At 46.5% G+C, this 12,847-nt stretch overlaps 1 protein-coding gene across 1 annotated transcript in view; it reads left to right on the forward strand.

The window, feature by feature from the left end:
• Nucleotides 1-10,938, forward strand: part of LOC119386736 (phospholipid-transporting ATPase ABCA3-like) — a 71,745-nt gene extending 60,807 nt beyond the window's left edge. The window contains exon 11 of the mRNA XM_037654020.2: nt 10,745-10,938. Within this exon, the coding sequence (XP_037509948.2) occupies nt 10,745-10,915 (171 nt within the window). The 3' untranslated portion in view covers nt 10,916-10,938. The remainder of the gene's footprint in view (nt 1-10,744) is intronic.
• The last annotated feature ends 1,909 nt before the right edge of the window (nt 10,939-12,847 follow it).

The following is a 12,847-nucleotide window of genomic DNA, read 5'->3' on the forward strand; positions in this document are numbered from 1 at the left end:
GCCAGAGAGATCAGTAGCAAGGGCCTACGGTACAACCGAATTTGTTGAAGTAATGTACGATGTTTAGAAAGCCATATTTTCACAACGAGCATAACAGCCTCCCACCCAAGTGTACAACGTAAAGTCCCAATGTTATAGCCTCTCTAAGAACTCTTCTGGAGCAGAACGCGGGGGGGGGGGGGGGGGGGGCGTTTGCCACTCGTCGTCTACGTTCGTCGTTTTATGAAAGACAAATATGAATTAGCAGAGTGAGAGGAGCTGGGGACGTTCAAAGTGCGCTGAAGTGTCGGCATGGATGATGTTAAAGATCAGCTAGATAATGCTATCCAGCCGTAAATACTCATTATAGGCTGTGACTTTTTGAGCAGAAGAAAAAGGAAAATGGTAGACAAAAGTTCGAGGACTCTTGATCTTCGCCTTTAAGAGCAGAACTCGATGGCGTAATTGGGCCCCAATCGCATCGCTTTCTCATTTGCTAGCCATGGCTTAGCTTCTCAGTTGGCGCCTCAACCGGGCCGTGAGGAAACTATGCGCCTAACATTGGCCGTTTCAAACTATCCTAGAAATGCCTACTTCGATCAAAGCTGCGAAGTGCCCCCTACGCCATAATTCATCATTCTTCGAATTAACGAAGTAACCGCTATGCGTCTGTAAAACAATACGCGGACCTACGCAGTTGTACGCTTTGTTTATGCTCTTGCTGATGATAATGATTGATGAGCGCTTTGTAATGGGCGTGCCTTAAACCACCAACTCGTTGCGCAATTCACATTGTGTGACGCTTGGTGCGATTCTACTTTTCTTCCGCGCAATATTACACGTGCTAACCCGACTCCTCGCATTGTATAACACCTGTATAAGGTTTCCTTTTTCCGAAACCGTTTCAGCTACTGGCGTGGTTCTGAGGTAGAACTCTGCCTCAGGTAGAAATATCTGCCTGCCACGCAGAAGGGTCGGACTCTGGATCAGGCCCATGATATTTATTATTTGCATCCATCGCGACTTTTCTCTCACGGACAACGCAGACCTTTCGCCCACAAACAATGGCGCCGACACTGACGCCGACGCCGGGGTTTCTGAAAAATGGGCTCTTTATTGCTCTCGCGTTAAAAATTGGACAAATAAAAAGGGAGTGGGGTCTAAAGCAGAAAAAAGGAGGAAGTGAGTAGGAAGTTGTTGTGCTAACGACACTTGGGTAAGAAAGATCATTGCACGATCCCCCGGACCTGTTATCTGCGCATGCCGGCTGTGCTCATAATGGAGAATGCAAGCAGGCTGAGTCTCGCAGATCGCGACGCATAAAGTTAGACAATGATAATGACTCCCCCGCAGGGGCGTCTGCGCAAGCAGACGTTTGGTGTGTAGCGACACCACGGACCCGAGCTAACGGGGGGGTTTCGACCCCCTCCCACGCCTAGCCGTGCGTGGCTTTGCCGTGTCCGGGGAAAAGGGGATCCTGGGGGTTGAGCCGACGCCGGGTGACTGGACCTTTAAGGCCCCCCGACAGAGGCAACACACCCCTTTGGCCCCGGCTTCATGTAGACGGCACCCTTGGGCTGACCCACCCAGGGGAAATCGGCAGTCGCCTTTTCCTGTCTCTCTCCCTCCACATCTTCGTCTTTCTCACTTTTAATCTTTCCTGTCTACTCATCTCTTCTGTTTACTTCCACTTTTCTCGGCGGCAAGGGTTAACCTGGTGTACATGTCCAACCTTGGATATATATATTAGGTTATAGTAACGGCGTACTACTGGCGTTGTGCAGACCTGTTTACATGCTCTGCCACATCCCCTTGTTGGGCTCCGTGGTGGGCGGTAGGCGTCGTTGCCGAAAAAACACATTTTCCCATGGGATCACCAAACCCTTTCTGTTTTGATCGCCCCCCTAAAAGGGGGCGCACCGATGCAAACGCATTCTCTCTCTTAAAAAAACAAGACCCGTTCCCCAAGTACCATGTTATCCATTGCGAGAATCCAGACAAGAAGGCCCGCAACATCTCGCCGTTCCTTGTGTCCAGGTGTCTCATAGAGACCATCGGAAGTGGCTACAAGGCCACGAAGATGGCCAGTGGGGACATTCTGCTAGAGGTTAAAGACAAGACACAGTTTCAGAAATTGGCAAACCTTGCATCATTTGGGGACAAGCCCATAACTGTCACGCCTCACCGAACGATGAACACCGTCAAGGGTGTCGTGTCAGATGACGACCTAATGTATCTATCAGACGAGGAACTCCTTACTGGATGGAAAGATCAGAACGTCGTACAGGTGCAGCGCATAAAAATCCGACGTGAAAACAAAGAGCTACCAACCCGGCACATCATCCTAACCTTCGCCTCAAGCACGCTACCAGATGAAATTGAGACCGGCTACCTGAAACTACGCGTGAGACCATACATTCCAAACCCGCGACGCTGCTTCAAGTGTCAACGGTTCGGACATGCTTCGCAGAGTTGCCGAGGGCAACTAACCTGTGCAAAATGCGGCGCGACGGGACACTCTACCGATGATGATTGCAAGGCCGAGGTACACTGCGCCAACTGCGACGGTGACCATCCAGCATATTCCAGGTCCTGCGCTGCGTGGAAAAAAGAAAAAGAAATTCTAACAATCAAAGTCACACACAACATCAGTTTCCGTGAGGCAAGACAGCGTGTCTCGCCGCACATTGCCGCGAAAACATCTTTCGCCGAAGTGGTGCATAGGGGGGCAGCACCACAACGGCATGAGGCGGTTGCCGAAGCCACACGTAGCGTGCCGAGGCTACCGCCATCAGCCCCCACGGTGGGAGCAGCCAAGGCTGCCCTGCCTTCCTCTAACATGGCCATGCCAGAGGCTTCTTCCAACCATGGCACCTCGGAGGTCAAGGAGCTCCCTTCGACCTCCAGGTTGGTCGGGCCAAAGGCTTTGTCTTTGAAGGCGAAGCCAACACTGCGCGCACACCGCTCGCTGGAACGCTTGTCCGATGCCTCGCACGAGGCAATGGACACAACTCCAAGTGGAAAGGCGCAGGCAGCGCCAAAGGAGCGGCGAGAACCTCTCGACCGCTCCAAAAAAGACAGAACCCTAATTACAGGGCCTGACAAAGGCTCTGTAAAATAAGTCACTTTCACCTTTTGCCACACACAGCACACGTACACTTCCAACATGGACACAATATTACAATGGAACGTCAGAGGACTATTACACAACCTAGACGACATACAGGAGCTCCTTAGTAAATTGCGTCCAAAAGTGCTGTGTGTACAGGAGACACACTTAAATCCCAGACACACAAACTTCCTCCGCCAGTATGTTGTTTTTCGGAAAGATCGCCAGGATGCTCTCGCATCTTCTGGCGGGGTAGCTATCATACTTGACAAAAGCGTAGCATGCCAGCACTTTCCACTCCGAACGGCACTGGAGGCAGTAGCCGTTCGAGCTATAATTGCAAACAAACTCATGACTATCTGCTCAATATACATACCCCCACAGTACCAGCTACACAAACACGAATTTCAATCTTTTATAGACGAGTTGCCGGAGCCCTACCTTGTTCTAGGCGATTTTAATGCACACAGCAGCCTGTGGGGCGACCCTCGCACTGACGCGCGAGGCCGCCTCATTGAAAATTTTCTCTTTTCCACGGGCGCATGTCTACTTAACAAGAAAGAACACACGTTTTTAGCCTTGCGAACAAAACTTATTCATCCATCGACCTTAGCATCATTTCCCCGTCTATTTTACTAGATTTTAACTGGGAAGTGGTTAAAAACCCTTTTGGGAGTGACCACTTCCCAATACTCCTCAAAACACAAAGAGCAAATGATTATCCACCCCAGGCTCCTCAGTGGAATCTTGACAAAGCCGATTGGGAGAAGTTCCATAAGCTTACTAAAATCTCGTGGGCGGACATGTGTTCTTTTAGTATTGACAGTGCTGTTGAGTATTTTACTGCTTTTATAATTAACGCTGCCGCTCAATGTATACCGGAAATAGCCAGGGGCACAAGCAAACGTCGTGTCCCCTGGTGGAACGACGAGTGCCGTAAGGCTCGGAGGAAACAAAACAAGGCGTGGACGCTATTGCGTGACTCCCCCACAGCTGAAAATCTAGTAATGTTTAAGCAAGCAAAATCCCAAGGGAGGAGAACGCGTCGGCAGGCTAGGAGAGAAAGCTGGCAGAAGTTTCTATCGGGAATAAACTCATACACCGACGAAGGTAGAGCCTGGAACCGGGTTAAGAAAATAAGAGGGCAACATACATTTTCACTTCCTTTAGTAAACATACAGGGCGACACCCTGGAAGACCAAGCCAACTCTCTCGGTGCACATTTTGAACATGTTTCCAGCTCGTCTCACTATTCGGAAACGTTTAAAAGGTACAAAGGAATAATTGAGAGACAAAAGCTTGAACGCAAATCCACAACAGACGAACCATATAACAGACCATTCTGCCTAGCAGAGCTGGAGGCATCGCTCAATTGCTGCAACAATTCTGCGCCTGGCTCTGACCGAATAGTGTATGAGATGCTGAAACATTTGCCCCATGAGACACAGAAGACTCTCCTCAGTCTCTATAACACTATATGATTTTCTGGCGAGATGCCCTCAGCTTGGAAGCAGGCCATCGTAATTCCCATCCTGAAACAGGGTAAGGACCCATCTCTTGTTACGAGTTACAGGCCTATAGCCCTAACCAGTTGTCTCTGTAAATTATTCGAAAAGATGATAAACAGGCGGCTGCTACATTTTCTAGAATCCAACATTTTTCTCGATCCATACCAGTGTGGATTTCGAGAGGGACGATCTACAGCTGATCATTTAATACGTATCGAGGCAGCAATTCGCGATGCATTCCTCCATAAGCAATTCTTTCTCTCAGTATTCCTTGATATGGAAAAGGCTTACGATACAACATGGCGGTTTGGAATACTGAGAGACCTCTCACACTTAGGCATCCGAGGTAGAATGTTGAATATTATAGAGAGCTACCTGTCGAACCGCACATTTCGTGTCCGAGTGGGAAATATTTTATCGGATCTGTTTGTCCAAGAAACTGGAGTACCACAGGGTGGGGTGCTTAGCTGCACTCTTTTTATTTTAAAAATGAACTCTTTGCGTCTTTCCATCCCGCGCAACATGTTCTACTGCACGTATGTGGATGACATACAGATAGGTTTTAAGTCGTGCAACCTCGCAATCTGTGAGCGGCAGGTACAGCTTGGCCTAAACAAGGTGGCTAAATGGGCAGACGAGAATGGGTTCAGCCTCAATGCACAAAAAAGCACCTGCGTGCTCTTTTCTAGGAAAAGAGGCATACACCCCGATCCCGAACTTGATCTGCAGGGTCAGCGTTTACCAGTAAATATAGAACATAAATTTTAGGCTTAATTCTGGATTCAAAATTAACCTTTGTGCCACATATAAAACATCTGAAAAACAAGTGCTTGAAAACAATGAACCTCTTAAAACTGCTGTCACGCACTACGTGGGGTAGTGACAAAAAATGTCTGTTGAATCTGTACAGGAGTCTTGTACGCACGCGTCTCGACTACGGAGCCATAACGTATCAGTCGGCTTCACCAAGCGTCCTAAAGATGCTCGATCCTGTCCATCATTTAGGTATTCGCCTCTCTACAGGTGCCTTCAGGACGAGTCCTGTAGAAAGCCTGTATGTGGAATCTGACGAGTGGCCACTTCATTTGCAGAGGTCATACCTATCATTCATGTATTTTTTAAAAGTTAGTTCGAACAATGAACACCCCGCACACCCTACCTTAAATGATTTGTCCAGCTCCACCCTCTTTTATAACCACCCCCGAGTGAGACAGCCCTACTCTCTGCGTGTGAGAGGCTTGGCAGAAGAAATGGGTGTTCCACTTCTTGAACACAACGTGATGCCTCCCGCAATAGAGCTCCCACCGTGGCAGTGGCAGACTATCGACTGTGACCTATCCTTTGTAGAGGTTACTAAACACGCCCCACTTGCACATATCCACACACATTTTCTTGAATTACAGAACAAATATTCCTGCCCTGAATACTTTACAGATGCTTCAAAATCTCACACTGGTGTGTCTTATGCGGCGGTCGGCCCATCATTCTCCGATGCCGGCGTTCTGCACCCTAATACGAGTATTTTCACCGCAGAAGCCTATGCGATATATGCTGCCGTTAAACACATTAAGCAATTACAATTACAAAATTCAGTGATATACACAGATTCATTAAGCGTCGTAAAGGCATTGAAAACCCTCAAGAAACACAAAAACCCTGTCATCGTCTCGCTGTATTCACTGCTATGTACCGTTTACTCACTCATGTTGTAGTGTGCTGGGTCCCAGGACACCGTGAGATAGAAGGCAATGTTATGGCAGACAAACTAGCTGCAACCGTCCAAGAAAGCGCTGCCGATACATCTGTTGCGGTCCCTGCATTGGACCTTAAGCCCGCTCTAAAGAAATCATTAAGGGCACATTGGCAGCGCTTGTGGGATAGAGAAACCAAAAATAAATTGCATGTCATCAAGCCCTGTCTTGGTGCCTGGCCACCGGTGTCAAAGTCACGCTATACAGAAGTCACACTTTGTAGAATGAGAATAGGACACACACATAGTACACACGCACACCTTTTATCCGGCGGTGACCCACCCATGTGTGAGAAATGCGACGCGCCACTCACTGTATTCCACATCCTCCTTCAATGCACCCATCTTGATGCCATCAGAGAAAAGCATTTTCCATCATACCGCCGACATTTCCCACTCCATCCCTCAATGTTCATAGGCAGCGAACCTGTTTTTAAATATGATTCACTCCTCGGTTTTCTCAAAGATGTACATAGTTTTAATGTTATATTTCCAGGCAGCCGCAGCACGGCTTCTCAACAGAGGCCGCTGCTGCGGTAGTTCTCTCAAAGAAAGCACTTGCCTCCAGGCCTTTGGACACAAAGGACTTGAGGAGGCACACGTGCTATTCACTCCGTACGTCATCGCCATAATTTCATTGTATATATATATAGATCTGTTCACACATTTTCATGTCACTCCCATGATTTTAATAGATATATGTTTTTACCCGCCTTTAGGGCGTGGAATTTTAAGGCCCTTATACAGCCACTTACCATAATCATTGCTCACATCTTTTTGTCCCACGACCTGGCGCTCTTTGGCCATTAATTGGCCCTTGCGCCATAAAACATCACATATCATCATCAATGATAATGACTCATTCGATGCAACAGAAGATTACACCATTGGAAGATAATTCGCCTTGCGAAATATCTTCCAATAAGGTGGCGGAGCTTAATACAAAAGTTGTGATTTCGCCTTTTAATAATCGTAAAGCTCAGAAGGTGTCGGTATGTTGTTTCTTCTGTTTTTAATTGCGTTGGATTTGTAAATAGACTCCCGTTGTTTCCTTTCTATGTTGGCTCGAAAATTGTTTTCCATAAGTGTAATCTTGATGCCCTCAAAGCTGCGATCTTTCAATATGTTTTGATATGTTTAGAATGCTGGGTGCATCAGCTTATAAGTTTTGGGGGTTCACGTGCGAAAGTTACAGAATGCTTATGAGGCACGCCGTATAGCATAGGACTCCGGTAATCTCGACCAGCTGGGGGGCTATTTTGTGAGCGTTCTGTGACAGCAGGGTTGCCACTGACTTTCGAGTAAATGTCGCTAAACGACGAGCGAAAAGTCGCCAAAAGTCGCCATTCTTTTACAAATTTCGCCAAAAAAGTCGCCATTCTTGATATGTGCGGCATACCTAGTAATAAAAATTTTCACTCACGTATAGCACCGTAAAATACAGTACCATCCATGACCCTTCAATTATATTGACGTTTCACAATGCCACTGGTATCGCCCGCTTCACCATGGGAGTGCATGGTGCTGCTTCTCCGACTAGCCGCAAGATGTGCGTGGTGGCGCAAGGGTGAATGAATGAAACGCTCATGATATCCTTCCATCCCTGTCCGCTCGTTTCAAAGGTAAAAGTGTGGTAAACCTTGGGCGAAAACCGTGAAAGCGTTGTTTGTAGACAGCTTTATGTACCCTTATATGAATTAGAAGGATTAAAAGATTTATTAAAGATAACACGACAGAATTCTTACAGGAACCGATAATTAGTGAGACCTATTCAGTGCGAACTAATATGATACCACCGACCCTTTCCTATAGTCATATCTACACGCGTGAATCCGATGCGTTATTATTGAACAGGTAAACAATGTAAAATGTTATATAGCAATTGTTTTCTTTGCACACAGTCAGCGAGAATAGTGTAAAATGCCTGAATAAATATTGTTTATTGCACAAATATCCGCGTATCCGCCTCTCTTCGCTATTCCATAACAGTCTTTACGAGCTGAATTGGGGGTACTGCAACAGTGAATACCTCGCCAAGCTATTCAGAACTATTCAGAGCTATTCAGTTGGAGTTTTGGCGGAAAAAAAGTTCGGACCACGCGGCCAATTCGTCGTCTAGCCGCTTCAGAAGCGAAACTTTAGAGAAGCTGAAAGTACCGAAAGCCATTAACTTATAGTCAAACACCGCCACCTTGCGTTACGCAAGGTAGTACTCTGACTTACATTTTGCTAGGATGTCACTGGGGGACGTTCCAGTACCTCCTGCTTCTAGATGAATTGAGGTGCTCACACGACTTACAGGACGGACATACCGAACGACGCGGAATGTGCACATTCTACTCGTGGGTCTAAAACCAAGGAAAATACAGAGAATGTTGCCGCTCATTCGTTGGGAACACACTGAGCTTAGGATGCAAAACTCAGTGGAGACCTAAGACGAAAATCGCCAAAAATTTGCCATGTCGCCATTTATAATTTTTGGTCGCCACGGGCCTCTAAAGTTCGCCAATTTGGCGAAAAGTAGCCACCACTGGCAACCCTGTGTGACAGAACGGAACCTAACGTCAAGAAGACGAGAGGTAGCAAACAGCCAATAGGCGAGCTGAGAGAATTCAGAAATGCTTTCAGCGAATGAAAAAATGTAAATTTATTACAGCTGAACATCAATATTGGCAGGCATTGTTTTTCAAAGCTTGAAATTGAAGAGCGCGATGACTTTAACAATTCATTTTCGTTAATCTCTTGAGTGGACGCTAGGTGGTGTCGAAGTTTGACGAGTCGTTCAGTGGTGGGGAGCTAGTTGGAATTTTCGCTAACTATCGGCGAGGGTGGAGTGTACTTGAACCGTAGCGCGGGATTGGAACAAGCCAGACAGAACGCAGGCTAATTCAATTCTCCGGACACAGCGCTTACGTTTTGATCCAATCCAAGTCGTCCGGAGACCGTTTTGCATCTCTATCGGACGGAACGGGGCCTATGCTCGTTCTGGGCCCGTTCTGTGCCAAAATGATTGACAGCACTGCCGTTTGCGGTTGCTATTCTCACGTCTCACCGTCAGACGAGCCTTGACCAATCCCGTGCGGCTCCTTCTCGTCCTCTTGATGATGCTTCGCTCCGTTCTGCCACAGAACGGTTACGAAATAGCCTCACTGGAGTTTTATAATGTGCTCCTAAATATAAGCACACGACGCTGTAGCATTTCACTTTCTGGGTACATTAACTTAATGCCTGTCAACATACGCGTCTCGCAGAATGCCACAAAATTAGACGTATATGTCGCGCCATAATTTGTTTGCAAAGCAGAAAAACCTAGAACATGAAAAAATGAAATAAAACAGCTCCACTAACGTGAAACCTGGGGAGGTGCGAAGCACCGCATAACAGTGAAACTGTTGGCAAACCTCACTGACACAGCCTACTTCCATTTATTAGAATACATGAACCAGATCTGGGCAGACATCCGCTCCCTCCCAAATGGAAAACGTCACTTGTGACTTTTATCCCCAAAGCAAGCAAGGTCTCGTGAATACGGAAAATCCGAGGCCCATATCACTGACCTCGTGCACGGGCAAGCTTATGGAGACAATGGTACGGGATCGCCTCTCTCCCGCCTCTCTCGGACACTGCCCCGAGCGTAAGATGCTTTCGCATCTAAAATAAGTGTTGTCCGTCAGCGAAAAATCAAGGAAGATGCAAATAAAATAACTAATAAAAATATTCCGTTGGAGACTCAAACCGAGGCCTTTTGTTTGAAATTGTTTCGAAAAAAAAAACGATAAATGTCATGTAGTTGGGAGGAGTGTCCTTGACACATGCAATGTTGCGTGACAGAGGCGTAGAATCGCGCCAGGTGTCAGAACATAGGAATTGCGCAACGAACGGGTGTTTTAAAGGCTCACAATTACAAAGCGCTCAGACATATTTAGGCATCATCAGCTGCAAAAGCATCAACAAAGTGAGCGTCTGCGTAGGTTCGCGTGTTGCCTTACGGACGCGTAGTGGGCCCTTCACTGATTCGCAAAAGGAAGAATTATGGCGTAGTGGGAACTTCGCAACTGTACTTGCAGTAGACATTTTCGCATAGTTTGAGACAGTCAGTCTTACGCGCACAGACGTTCGTTTCCTCGGGACACGGTTGAGGCATCTACCGAGATTCGAAGCCAGGCCAGCAATTGAGAAGGCGATTCGCACGGGGCCCGATTGGGTTATCGCATTCTACTTTTGAAGGCGAAGCTCAAGCGTCCTGCAATTTATTTTCCAAAGCTGAGAGGCAAGTTTCTTGTAGTATTGTAGAGATTTATGTAGTAATGTTTCTGGTAGTAATGTAGAGCTGCGTGTAGTAATGTAGAAAACAGTTACACTAATGTTAACGCGCGTTCATCGTGTCCTTGACCGCAGAACGTCCACGACTACCACGTCAAGGAGAAACTTCCTTGGAGCACTGTGTTCGAGAAAGTGCAGGAGCTCGAGAAATCCTACAAGTTCTCCCACGTATTAATCCAAGACACCAACTTGGAACAGATCTTCATTTCATTCGCCGAAAAACGGGCTGCATCTCAGGAAGTTTGATGTGGCCTTCGGATTTCGCGATGTTATCCACAAAACTGTACAAAAAACAACCTTTGTGACGTTTGCATATAAGTTGCTCGCTGATTAACGCTTATCGCCGAACTGCTTATGTTTATTTTGTCTGAAGTTTTCATCGCGCAGTACTAGTGGTCTACGCCCATGGACCTGCGTTGCGTGTTAAGGTCTCGCATTCAACAAACGGCAGCGATTGCTGGCCGCGTGGTAGTCATTTTTTATAATTAGCGCTGTTGTATTCGTGTGGAAATTGCATGCTTCGACTTTGTTGCATTGGTTCTGTACATGATCGCAAAAAATGTAGCGATTCGTTTAAATGCGCTCTATTTCTGCAGGGAGTGAAATAAGACGCTTACTGAGCAGTGTCCTTTTACTGAACACCCATGAAGAGGCGTTTCTGGAACGTTCTGCCTATAGCGGTTGTGCGAACAGCGATTTCTATATGAATAGAAATCGAGTACTGTTTGAATAGGTTTTGAATAGTTATGCAACCATTTTCGATGTAGCCCTACACTGCTGACGTAACAATTTTCAAAACAGCTTAATGCCCTTGAATTCTACATTTTATTTGAAACAAATATTTTCTAGCGTTAACAAAGGAACATTACGATTACTTGGAATAGAATAGACATAAAATACCACAATTATTTATACTGAGGCAGGCTAGTAAATAGCAGTAACTAGAGCCTTCGAAATATTTTGTAACTGCAGGCTACAGCAATCACTACAGTATTCAACGTGGTACTTTGTCAACAGCATTTAAATAAAAGTGATACACAAATGTTTAACAATTTTGATGAGTCAAGGTCATCATGAATTTCATGGTTAAGATAGTGGATTGATGACACTATCGTTTCGGCGACAGTGGAGCCTTAAGCAAAAACGCCTTTGCGTCGAGAGTCCCGTAATTACATGGGCTACGTACATCTGCGTAATTCGATGATGGAAAAAAAAAAGTTAACCGTCCCTGTGCTGTCTCGTTCCTTCGAGCATTTTGCACCCTTGCTTATTATTTGAAAAATATTCGGTATTTCGAATACGCAATATTCTATTTGTGATTCGAAGTTTTATAATATTCGCACATTCCCCTAGGAACCAACCAACCAATCAACCCCTAGTTCTGTCCAAGACATTGGCCATTACAGTATGATAGCCCTAACTCATTAGTGCCGTATTGATGCCGTTACCTCTACTCACAATGCTCCCGATATGTCTGGGCGTAGGAACTGCTTTTGAAGGAGTGTGGACACCAAAAGCTTCGGGTGAACGTTTCGGTAACACACGCAATGCATGGTCAGCAAATTGAAGAGCCTTATGCTACATTTCACGCGTGCGTCTCTGCTTTGCGGCCCCAGTTCTACAGAAACGTGCAGCTGCGTCTACCGGCAATACGCCGCACGGCTGGACTAGAGGGGAGACTCGACGCACAAGTGGCGCGTCTCCCCTCTAGCCCTGCCGTGCAAGACCATTTCGTCGTCGCTGTCGGCGTCGGGCGAATACGATCATGCAAGTGGAAGTAAAAAACCATTTCGTTTTTGATCCGTGGGCGTCGGCAGGCGGGTGCCAAAGGGTCACTGAAAGGGCCACAAAGCTGCGAAAAGACCAAAGAGGGCTTAAAAATTGTTTTGTGTGAAATAAAATTCATCAGATCCCACGTACCGTGGGAGTCGATGTTATGCGAAGCTTGCGCGGGATGGTGACTGTGGCGTAATTTTTCACATTGAGCGAAACGTTACGGCATGACGCTAGAGAAATATGGAAGTGGTATAAGCACTAATATGTTGAAGAGTCGCATATGTATTGCATAACCAGTCGTTTACAGTTGTGTAACGATGGCAACAGCAACATGGGTGTTACCAACACTGGATGCGGTAAGCTGATATGTAGTGCTTATATTTTTCAATACTGGAAAACGCG

The sequence above is a fragment of the Rhipicephalus sanguineus genome, chromosome 3, assembly GCF_013339695.2.
Source record: "Rhipicephalus sanguineus isolate Rsan-2018 chromosome 3, BIME_Rsan_1.4, whole genome shotgun sequence".
NCBI classification, from domain to species: domain Eukaryota; kingdom Metazoa; phylum Arthropoda; class Arachnida; order Ixodida; family Ixodidae; genus Rhipicephalus; species Rhipicephalus sanguineus.